This window comes from Squalius cephalus (assembly GCF_949319135.1).
Source record: "Squalius cephalus genome assembly, chromosome: 12".
In the NCBI taxonomy this organism is placed as follows: Eukaryota; Metazoa; Chordata; class Actinopteri; order Cypriniformes; family Leuciscidae; genus Squalius; species Squalius cephalus.
In genome coordinates, this window is record NC_137133.1 from 5,663,472 (window position 1) to 5,676,146 (window position 12,675).

General features: G+C 39.5%; 1 protein-coding gene across 6 annotated transcripts in view; it reads right to left on the reverse strand.

Moving 5' to 3' along the window:
- myt1la (myelin transcription factor 1-like, a) overlaps positions 1-12,675 on the reverse strand; it is a 58,816-nt gene that overhangs the window by 14,748 nt on the left and 31,393 nt on the right. For all 6 annotated transcript variants that reach the window (XM_079888286.1, XM_079888288.1, XM_079888290.1 and 3 more), the window contains 6 exons: positions 10,537-11,000; positions 8,146-9,171; positions 4,856-4,987; positions 4,091-4,181; positions 2,157-2,264; positions 1,066-1,286 (listed from right to left, as the gene is read on the reverse strand). In XM_079888286.1, coding sequence (XP_079744412.1) covers positions 1,066-1,286; positions 2,157-2,264; positions 4,091-4,181; positions 4,856-4,987; positions 8,146-9,171; positions 10,537-11,000 — 2,042 coding nt within the window. The remainder of the gene's footprint in view (positions 1-1,065; positions 1,287-2,156; positions 2,265-4,090; positions 4,182-4,855; positions 4,988-8,145; positions 9,172-10,536; positions 11,001-12,675) is intronic.

The following is a 12,675-nucleotide window of genomic DNA, read 5'->3' on the forward strand; positions in this document are numbered from 1 at the left end:
TTAATTGAATGTTATTCTCATTATTTATTTTTTTCCCAAGGTTTAATTTTCTTCATTTGTCTCATTTATCAAAAACAGAATTTCTACGATTAAAGCATGCAGGCAAGTAACATCACTTGCAAGAATGCTCTTTAATTTCAGAGATGTGGTATGTGTTCTGATTTCAATAACATTGTCTATATTATCACTGCAGGGCATGCTGTAATGCTCCTTATGGGCAATCAAGACTGTCCTGATGTAATAACCATGAGTTATAATGAAAATGAGTTATTTTAAGCACAGCTAATGAAACCGTACCAAAATATCCAGCCGAATTCTGTTGACAGGAAATCTCTACGATTTCTGGCTTGGGCGTGAAATCAAGTGCTACCATTTTGAACAAAATCGTTCCAGTTAATTTGATTCCTTCACAAATGTAAGTGCACTCATTTATCAAGACCAGGGCTGCAGTTGAGAGCTACGACGCTGAACATTACCAAACAAAACAAAACAAAACCAAAAAAAAAAAAAAAAACTTGAACCAACTGAAACTGAAACTGAAAAACATACACCCAGACATTAGGCATCATGCAAAAAGGTTACATAACCGCCATCAATATGCATTAATACAGTATGCATATATAGAATATCATGAAAAATGATATTTACATATCTATATATTTTTTACATTCTTCACAGACATGCATTTGGTGATCAAAAATATCCATCCAGCCATAATTCTATTAAAGGATCTGCATGCAAATGGGAAATCTCCTCACTGGGTTTGTGTACCTAGGTTATTAATCATTTCAGAAGCCAATAAGTAAAGTAGGATTTCCAATAAAGGAGCCCTGAACTCGACGAATGCATGTAAAAAATCCAAACTAATGCGTTTATTAAGAGAAGGCCTTTACTTCAAAATAGAATACAGAAAGTAATCTTTTTAATGGAAAATACCACAAGGATGTCAGGCAGTACACAACTAACTCTAATCTTATTTCAATCTGATCCCCTAGAGTTTATCAATTCTGACTCTTGCTACCTTGCCAACTTCAATGACAGAGGAAAGAATAAAGACGGGCTTGCCATCATATCCTTTGGGTGAAGTGTCCCGCCCATGGCTCTTTGGGGTGAGGGACCTCTTGCCGTATGCATGAGGTTGGTTGTCATAACTGCTGCTGTAGTCGAAGCTGGCCTTGGAGTACTTCTCCAGCTCCTTGGCCAGGTTGGATCGTGGAGTGCTGGTTGGGACGTTATTTTTGTACCCATACTGTGGGATCTCCAGCTGTTTCACGAAGCACATGGGCCTGAAGCAAGTAAAAAGACAGGGAATCAACGTTGGGTATCAGAGGCCTCGACATATTGTACTTAAAGTCAACATGAATTACTGCTTGCAACCTGTTTTGTATTGATTGTATTAACATTGTATTAACAGATTCATCTTAAATGGATTGTTCCCCCATTTGGTTTTCCCAATTTTTTTATTTTTAATTCTTCAAATTACTTTTAGGATTTAAAAATGGATAGATAGATAGATAGATAGATAGATAGATAGATAGATAGATAGATAGATAGATAGATAGATAGATAGATAGATAGATATTCATTCATTTTCAAAGGAAGAGGATAGATAGATCGATAGATCAATCAATAGATAGATAGATAGATAGATTTTCATTCATTTTCAAAGGAAGAGGATAGATAGATAGATAGATAGATAGATAGATAGATAGATAGATAGATAGATAGATAGATAGATATTCATTCATTTTCAAAGGAAGAGGATAGATAGATCGATAGATCAATCAATAGATAGATAGATAGATAGATAGATAGATAGATAGATTTTCATTCATTTTCAAAGGAAGAGGATAGATAGATCGATAGATCAATCAATAGATAGATAGATAGATAGATAGATAGATAAATAGATAGATAGATAGATAGATAGATTTTAAATCATTTTCAAAGGAAGAGGATAAGAATAAATAAATAAATAAATAAATAAATAAATAAATAAATAATATTGTTTTTAAAGCTGCACTGGAACAATTTTGCTCTACTACAAATACAGTTAAATGTGAATTGATTTAATGTACCATTCCAACAACAAGTCAAAGCCAGACTTATTGCATTATATCTTTATTAAACATATGTCACGGAGGGTCACGCAGTACCTCAAGACTCGGTCTGATGCCTGGTTGGACTTGGAGCTGTCGCAGGGGAGATGTTTCTCCTGAACCTTTGCCATCTTCTCGGCGGCGGCTATGGGACATCCCGAGAGACTGCAACAGCAGCAGAGCAATTTATGTAGTGTTAACATTACGTTAAGAGCAGCATGTAAGGGCACACACACACATACACACACACACAAACACCACACACACACACACACACACACACGTGCACACACTCTCAAACGCACACACATGCCCTAGCAGATAGCAGAAGTTGAAGAACAAAGTGAGATATGAGGGAATGTATAATACCAGCATATGGAGACGAGTCTGTCAGAGAGAATAGTCCGCTTTTTATGACATTCTCTGAATACAGACTTCCAACGTGTTTGCAAAATCCTGGTATGCGTGTGTGGGGTACATGGGGATATTTATGTATGAATTATGCATTTCATGTGGCCTAGTTCTATAGTATGAAGGCAAAGCTTTGCAGATATCTGCTGGGCATTTCTGGCTGGCTGGCTTCAGAAAGCTCCTCACAGCGAGATACCGCAGTCATTTCAGAGATACACACTACAGCAAACTGAGCTTCAGAACATCCAGCTACGCTCCCTTGCTCTCCTTTTTTCTCCTTTCTCACTCGCACTCCTTCTCCCTTGTTGTTTCTTCCTCTCATTACTCTCTATCTCCCTCTCCGTTTGTTTTTTCCCACACTTTTCTGTCATCTCTCTCTCTCTGTAATCCTTTGTATGGTTGGAAACTGTCTTCTTATCGTCTGCAATTTTCTTATTGTCTTCGGGTAATACGGAAACCATTCAGTCACTCTCAAAATATAAAAAATAAACAAATGAGACAAAAAAAAAACACACGCTCTGCAATTTCAGAAACACATAAAGCTTATAAGCACAGGGTACTTGTGCATTTACAGGAATGGAATTTTAAGGGGGAAAAAAAGTGAGTGAGTGGTGACTGACAGATAGAAGGACGACTGTCACTATGCTGAGTTGCCATGACAACCATGCAATGAGGAATGTGTAGACAAACCATATATAATGTACAAGGTTGTTATATTCCCCTATTATACATTTTGTTTTCTTCAGTTCAACCCTTCTAATAATGTGTATGTGTGTGTGTGTGTGTGTCCCATAGGAGCTGTTCCATATAACATGGCCTGCAGCGACTTCGGGTGGAGACTGCATCTGTCTGAATGTACACCATGTGCACATGGAGGCACATCTTAACTGCATAAGTGTTGTACTGTATGTGTGGAGCTCTCATTCTTAAGAAAATTCAGATTTGGAAAGGCCAAATTCTCCGTTTCATCTTGTAATTGTAAAAATATTACAGTTTTATAACAAAACAAAAAAATATGATATATTCAATTATATATAAAATTTCTAGATTAGAATTATATACAGTATATATATATCAATAAATTATTTATTTTATAAATTTTTAGAAGCATTCAAATTTACATTTAATCATTTAGCAAACGCTTTTATCCAAAGCGACTTACAAATGAAGAGAGCATAAATGTGTAACAAACAGCTTCTTATACATACATAATTGTATATTAGAATTATGTACAGTGTCAGTTAAATATAATTAAATAAATATGATATATTAGCTTATTTTATTAATTGTAGAGGCTTTTTTGTAGGTTCACCATGTCCCTCCTTCCAGATGGGAATTTTAATCCTGAATCTCCAGTCTGCATGTCAAAATGCCAATGTGCAAATAAAATATTTGAGCCTGGAGCTATGTGTTTCTATCATCTAGTCAAGCTCAGCACAACACAAACAAGTCAGTCCCTCTTCTCCTTCCTGAAAGCAAGGCTCCATCTATATCCCTGTATAAAATGTGTAAAAAGACTGGAACATCAGTCCCCACAGTGCCGCCAGTTTCTTCTCTCCACGTCCCTTCCAGCCACTCACCTGCGGTGGGAGTTCCTGTTGCTATTTACATGGCCGCGTCCCGAGCAGCCAGGCGTGGGGCACTTTAGAACATTCTCATACATAGCAAGAACTTGGACAAACAGAGAGGAGAGGGCGAGAGAAGGTTAGGAGGATCCAGAGTGAGTATGAAAGCCTTGTGTTCCATTAAGCTGAACGGGCTCAGTGACAACAGCATGCACATGCTCCTAAGAAACGTTCCAGCTGATATCAGTTAATCATAAAGTTAATCACCATATGGTGAAAGAAGATTCTAGGCATGCAATGTGTTAATGGCATGCACGTTGTGTGAAAGCATTGGCATTGGAGGAAAAATAAATCTCTCTTCAATAACAGCGGATTTATTTTTGGTGAACTGAATGAGTCTAGCCATTAGGTTGTCTATGACACATCCTGCAGCTCTACGTCTCTGGGCCTGCAGCAAACTGACTGTGACATGATCCTCATCCAATTAGAGGTGTGACTAAAGGTAGGGATGAAAAATATGCTTTGCGTCCAAGAGATCAGTGCAGCCATATTGAGAAAACAGGCTAAAATTACACAATCACCAATCGGCACATTCAGAAAAGCAAAGGTTGTTTGTATGAGAAAGAGCGCCACCGCTTTGGGTGGAGGAGGAAATGCACTCGTATGCATTACAGAAATGCTAGAAAAGAGAGGTAAAACATGCCCACAGCACAGACAGCACGTAGCAAACACGTATGGGGACATTTATCAAGTGCAAACGGCCATCTGAATTCGGCTTACTTTCTGGTGGCACGCGGTCTTTGTGGGGGCAGCCGGACAAGCTTCGATGGTGTGGATACAGCCCCGTGACATGGCCCGTGCCATCACAACCTGGGGTCGGACACTTGCTTTCTTTTTTCTCTCCCCTTGAGTCTGCGAGCAAAGACAGTTATTGGCATATCCTGTTACAGGCACAGTAAGCAAATCCCATTAACCTGCTGGATTCCTTGTGATAACAGTTATGCTCCTGTTACAGCTATGTTCAAACATCACTGTCTGTTTGCTGTTTGCTTTGAAATTGGACACTGGAAGGATATAGCCTGAATGAGACTTGTGGCTGAGAGGAGGGACAGTGATGCACGAGACCAGTGTTCTCGAAAAAAATAGCAATTTATTAATTGACTGCCCTGATTTGAATTAGAATGACAGAATTTACTGGATTGTAATTAAATGAATCCACCTGTCACAGCACAGAGGAATTAATCATTCATTTCAATGAATTTTGTCTATTTATTCTGAGCAGAATTTAGAATATGTAGAATTTTTTTTTTAACTGAAGCAATACTTCGCTAAATTAAGTTCAATATTGTCCAAATAAATAACATTTAACATTATAATTTTGCTGTCCAGCAGGACAAAATATCCACATTATTACAGATAACTTAATAGAAAATATTCTCTTTAAAGCTACACTGTCATTTTTTAAGTTGATTCTTAGCAAAAAACACTTTGTTCTTTCAAAATGATATGTGCTCATTAATGTGTAATTACTTCTACCAACTAATCAAGTATTCTCGTAAGCGTAGAATCTGCCATTTAGAATACATACGAGCGAGTCGCTCGAATGGCGGCAGCCATGTTGCGCCTCCATCTTGAAAATACATTAGCCAAAGAGGGACATACCTGGAAATTCAAGCTTCGCCTTTCGCGTTTTTACACTCAGTGGCACCGTGACGAATGCGAGGGGGAGATTACTCGCGACTGCCGGCAGATTTTAAATAATACGGCCACCGTAGGAGTTAAAACGCCCTCGTAATGGGAGGGGCTAGAAAGTAATATTCAGTTGGTAGTCATAAACAATTTCACCGCTAGATGGGAGAAAATCCTACACAGTGTAGCTTTAAAATCTGAATATATTAACAAAATTCTAGATATATTTGCAACTAATTATATGTAATTTAATTAATATAATATAATATAATATCAGCCCTTACAACATGCATATATACAGTATGTGTGGGTGATTATCATAACAATCTCTACCATCCTAAATGGTTATATATAGATGGAATATACAATTGTGCACACTGAGAAAAAAAGAGCTGATTTTACACTCTCACACTTTCACTGGTTCTGGTTCGCGGTGTGTGTAGTCTCTACCATGAGACCAAAAAGGGAAAACCAACAAATGATAGCAGAGAACCATCATAGCACCCATTGGCTGATCAATAAAGTTGTGAATACAATACATGCATTCTCTGTTGTTCAAATCGGTTTAGCTAAGAGAACACATTTGTAATATACTTCCCTCTTTTATTAGACTAAAATAACTGCTGTAAAACTCCACAAGCATGCAATAATAACGCACCCTGTCAGTCAGAACAGTGAGATCACTCGACGTGTTTAATAACGACGCTCCAATAATTAGAGCCAAGAATAGTTTCTGGAGACGAGGTGTGAAATCGTGGTGTAATTCTATAATTACACGACCCTCTGACTTGCTGTGGTCGTGCACTGAAAACAACAGCAAACTGCGATAGGAAGCACAGAGACACTATCTTTAATGGAAAACAGAGAGCAAATTGAGCAAATGGGAGGTAATGAAACATATGAAGAAGCGCCTTCAGAGCAGAGACAAATGATGAACCTTTTGAAATACTAGATACGAAGAGCAGTTAGGTTGGGTAACTACGGGTAATCTGAGGATCCTCAATAACATAACCACTGTTTGTTATATGCCTCTGTAGTTTCTGATTGCTAATATCTGCATATATCAGAGAAGATGGCTCACTCCCAAAAGTAGTGGGTGTGAATTGGGAAGGATTTGTGGTAATAAACCATGTATGGAATCCTAGGGATGAGATTTGCTTTCCAAACAGGCCATGCAGATTGCCATTACTCATGCCTGACAAGGTAAGTCTCTGATGTTACCATGTCAACCTATTTTAGCAACATAAGCTGTTGTCATTATGGAAGTTGCTACCAGGGAGACCTGGATGTTTAAAACAAGCCCCAAAAATGTTTCTGTCTCACCAAAGTGACCCCATAGTCATCAGTGTCATTGGCGCAGTGTGTGACGGAATGTTAAGTGACCCAAGACACTGGAGAACAAATGCTGCAACAGCTTTCAGGATGCGAAAATTATTTTCATATTCAAAAGATCACTGTTTGTGCAAATACGCTCATTTATGGAAACAAATACACTCGTTTGATTTCAATCAGAATAAAAAATAAATCTGTAAAGTGTGCAATTTTTTAAAAAATAAATAAAAATTCACAATGGAATATATCTCACATTTATGAGAAATAAACTTGCATTGTGAGATTATATCACAAATAGGAAAAATATTGTGAGATTGTGAGATATGAACCTGGTTCCACAGACAGGGCTTAGATTAAGCCAGGATTAGGCTTTAGTTCAATTAAGACATTTAAGTAGCCTTAGAAAAAAACATTACTGGTGTGCATCTTGAGACAAAACAATGGTACAGACATATTTTAAGATAAGTTAGTGTTAGTTGCCTTCAGTTTAAACAGTTAAAATATGCATTTTAGTCTGGGACTAGGTTTAAGCCTTGTTTGTGAAAAGTCGCATTGTGAGATATATCACAATTAGGAGATATAAAGTTGCAAATATGAGATATAAGGTCACATTGTGAGATTTAAAGTCACAATTACCAGGAATAAAGAAATAAAAAAAGGAAATACTGACTTTATATCTAACAATTGTGAGAAAATGTTTAAAATAAGAAATAAAAGGTCACACTGGAATATATACAGTCACATCAAGAAGTATAATATCACAATTAGGAGAAATAAAGGCGCAATCGTGAGATATGAAGCCACACTGTGAGATGTATAGTTGCAATTGTGAGATATAATGTCATATTGTGAGATTTAAAGGTACAATTACCAGAAAAAATCTTACAGTTGTGACTTTATTTCTCACAGTTATTTGCCAGAAATGACCAGAATAACCATTTTTATTTGTTTCCTCAGTAGCAGAATATGGCTTCCATATTAATGAAGGGGACCTAGCTACTGAAATCTCTGCAGAAATGCAAAAATCTAATTAGAAGTTTTATTTTTACCTTTAGGGTAATATGCTCTTTTTGCGCCATCGTGATGGAGTCGGGCCTTGCGTTCTTCTGCACTGCTGCTCTGCCTTGGGCTGTGCTCTCCATGAAGGCGCTGATTGTCCCTCCGAGCCACCATCTGTTCTGATGCCATTCTGTCTCGCATAACCTTGGCACGCTCGGATTCCAGAGCAATGGCCTTTTCCAGCAGGGACAGGTTGCCTTTAGTCATGTCGAAAGCTTCATCTGATCGTTCGGAAGCCACTGATGTAGTGTCCTCATCCCCTTCCTGAGCGCAGCTAGATGGGTAGCCTCTTGAAGCGGGGCTGAGCTGCTCCTCGAGTTTCATCAGATTGACCATGTCTGAGTAGTTCCTCTCAAGGGGTCTATGCTGGTCCATCTGGCAACTGTCATACCTGGGCATGTGATGCATTGGAGGCTGATGTGGATGCAGATGCTGCTGCTCAACATGGTGCAGCATGGCCTGGTGACCTTGGTGGTCCATCATGGGCCGCTCGGACGTTTGGGTCTCGCTAAGTTTACGAGCCAAGTCGAAGCACTGGTTTCGTAGACACTCCAGGCTACTGAGACACACTTCCTCCTCGCTCTCCTCCGGGTGGCCCCGTCCGTTAGCGTGGCCAGCTGGGCAAGTATCCCCAGACCCGCCGTCCGCGTATCCCTCGTCGGGAAGCACGGCCCCGTGTCCCTGGGCCAGAAGCTTCAGGGAGTCCACGGTCTCACGTACCACATCGCTATTCACGTCGACACTCAACTCTCCCTTATGGCCTCCTTGTTCGCTCCCATCATCCTCGTCCTCGTCGTCATCCTCGCCCGCACTGTTGGAGGAATTGCTGTTCATCTCTGACTCAGTCATGGCCTGGTAGGCGGCATCCTCTGCGATTTTACCCAGGTTGAGGAGGGACTTGGCCACAAGCTCGTCATAATTCTCATACTCCTCATTGTTCATGCTGTTGTTATTGTTATTGTCCTTCTCAACTATTTGATTGGATTTTGATTGTCCACCACAGGAATAATTGTCGTCTGTAGAGAAAGGAGAACAATACATGGAATTTGCTTGAAGATTTGTAGACATTTTCTTAAACCGCTCCAAAAATACAACCCTCGAATACGTCGCGCACTAGGGCCTTTCGATTTATTTCAGAAGCAAGCGGCTTGTGCGGCAAGATAAATTCACAAACGAAATGTCAGTCCTCTCTATAATCTGAAGCCGCCTGAACACTATCATTATGAAAATGTAACGTCTCATGAGTGATAGCATTGATGCAGCAAATCTAAGACAAATGTCATGCCAGGGTTTCACGTATAGCTCGATGACACAGGTGCAAATTGATTTAAATAATCAAATGCAGTTTAGTAAGATGGTAACTGCCACCATGCCGCAATACATTTGAGTATTCCGGAGAAGAAACGGATGGATTTTAGAGAAACTGCAATATGGTAAGCTGTACTGTACATGAATCATCAGGCAGCCTTTTAAATGCTTCACAAGACATATGTATGTTTCACAACATGTAAGCAGCACAGGCTGCTCTGAAAGCCTCTCAATTGTACTGAAAAGATTTTAGTGTTGCTAGTATTTGGGACAGAGGCGGATGAGACTGCAGGGATAAGCAGAGGATGAGGTGCTCTGTTTCTAGAGCCAGAAATATCCTCAGGAGGAGCCCATTTTCACCGGGGAGGGGTGGGGGGTGGGGTTGAGTGTGTTTGACACCTCCGGGACGGCGGCGTGCATGTGTGGAGGGGGGCCAAAGTTAATAACTCAGAGAGCCTATTCTCTCTATTACTCTGGAAGCACTGTCACAAGCGATTGAGGACACCAGAGAATGAGGGTGAGACGCATACTAAGGAAGCAGTCACATCTGCTTTCCCTCAATTTCGTAAGGGGAGTTGGATCGTTCCTTGCTGTAAAATCCACATTAATTAGGATGGCGAGGGCCGGCCATTCTCTGCAGGGTGTATGTAGATTTCATTGTGATTCCGCAAATTACATATGCTGTATGACTTGAAACGAAAACAGGCAATTTAGGAAATAAAACATTGACTTTAATGACTGCATACTCTGTCAATTATACTTTGAAATGTTGGTTGACCTACAATAAGCTGCCCTTGATTCGTATTTCATGCAGCATTCTGTGTGCCAGAGCAACTACATGTCTTCCTGTAGATTCTAAAAATTACATTTCCTAACGTTTTCCAGAATGTACATAAAATCAAGAAAAAAAAACAAACATTTTGGACATTTTGAACGTTTTTGGAATTTTAAACACATTTTCATAACATAATATTCATACATAATAAACATAAACTCTTTAAGTTTCAATTCATGTTTTATCATGGTTATACGAACATTCAGGACATGCAATAAATCAGACAACATCGGCTTACCTTGCTGATGACTCTGATTTTCATAGTATTCCTCTTCCTCTTCCTCGTGCTCATCTTCATCGTCCTCATCTTCGTCGTCTTCCTGCTCTTCATCATCCCCATCCTCCTCCACCACTTCCTCATCCTCTTCTACCTCTTCCTCCATTTGCTCTATCTCCTCTGCCTCCCCTCTCTCCACCTCTCCATCTTCCTCGTCCTCTTCTTCCTCTCCTGGTTCGTCATTGTCATCCGAGCACTCTTCCTCTTCATCATCCCCGTCCTCATCCCCTTCCTCCTCCTCTTCTTCCACTTCCTCTACTTCCTGTTCCCTCTCTTCTCCCTCCTCCATGGCCTCTGGCTCATAGCTTTCATACATGGCGGGCTCTCCATCAGCCATGGTTAGAAACGGACGGCGTTTGGAAGCTGGCTCCTGCAGAGGTTTCTCTTGGGTTTTCCTTTTCTTAGCCAAGGGGCATCCATACACACTGCACAACAAAAAGAAAACAAAAACCCAGAGAATTATGCGCAACAGTTCTGAAAAATTACCTTGAATGTGTGAAGAGTGTCTGTGCCAAAGCTCAGCCCTCAGAGATAAGAAGTATTAGAATTGTTTAAGACATAACAAAGCATTAATAACCACTGGCACATTTATTCATGTAAATGCGTGTGCTGCTTGAACTCTGGTCCCACAAGACAGTGCTATTCCTAAACCGCCAAGACTCGTTTATGAGACTCATCCTCCAAAATATAAACAAGGCAAAGCTCATTCTAGCCTTAGCCCTCAATTATACAAATCCCATAATAATCATTGGGTTTTTGAGAAATTCAATTTTAATTGCACTTAAACAGCATGTGCAACCATATGTGGTTTGAATGTGGCATCCAATTAATCAATTATTTAGTCTTCATACAAAAAAGGTTTATATGTGGTGTTATTTGTATTTTTTGACTTATTCAATGATGTGATGATAATTATCTCTGATAATGTGTAAGTGCTGTAAACACTGTGTTGCTAAAGATAATCTGGCTTCTGGCCTCTGCTAAAGCAAAAAAGCAAAAAAAAAAAAAAATATATATATATTATCCCATCTATGGGATTTTTTGAACAGACCATAGAGAGTCTATTTTCAAAGAATATTTCTTGCTAATACTTTTATTCATTTAACCTTATCCTCGAGCTTCCTTTAAGTCATAACCTCAAACCTTCAGCTCAGTTAACAACTGGGAGTTGAGATTCACATCAGAGTGAGGCTTTGTAGATATAAACTGGGTTGCCTAGAATCAGAAAAGCACGTCATCACACACACTCTCACACATTCTGAATGACGAGAGGACAATAAAAAACGTGAGCTGTGTTTTTATAACCTGTTTTTGTGGCTCTTGCGCTTGGTCAGGGCTCAACGGACTGTGAAACGTCTGTTAGATTTAAATCCCTTTTGCAGGCAGTTATCTTCCTCATCCTCAGATTCTGCCTTAACGTGCACAAATCAGCACCAGCGGACCAAGGACTTCTGGCAATATGGATCTGTGCGTGACTTATAATGTAATTGAAGAGGGGGCTGTGCCTTAAAAGATGACATGGAAACCAACCAGTGTTTAAAACAATAATATACCATACTTGTTACGCTTATTCACACTATAACAAAACATGTGGTTGGTATCAGTAACCATTAATGTGTTTTTTTTTTTTACCTTCATTTATATAGCACTTTTTGCAATACAGATCGTTTCAAAGCAGCTTTACAGTTATAATAGGAAATGTATGTAAATATTATTTTGGCTGTACAGCATATCTAGAAGAAAGTCATTGTCTAGCTTAAGTAAGTATTTGATTGATTCATTCCCGTTGTAAAATTCATTAGTTATTATTAAAGGGATACAATAGATGCCGCCTTGGCTACGGCAGTTCATTGGAACGAGGCGGCATCTATTGTATATATCTATGCACCAGTCTGCACACACGTCACACAATAGGAAGCGCCCGCGCCTTCAGATCACTTGGACGTGGCTGTGTACAAAAGGTAAAAACGATATAAATACTGTTCGTTTTCTCACACAAACCGCTCGTTTCGTGTCTTAGGCCATCAATGTGTACTTACGATGGGGAATTGTTTAATTTGGACGATGGGGAATTGTTTTAATTTGGACTCTGTGCATGCT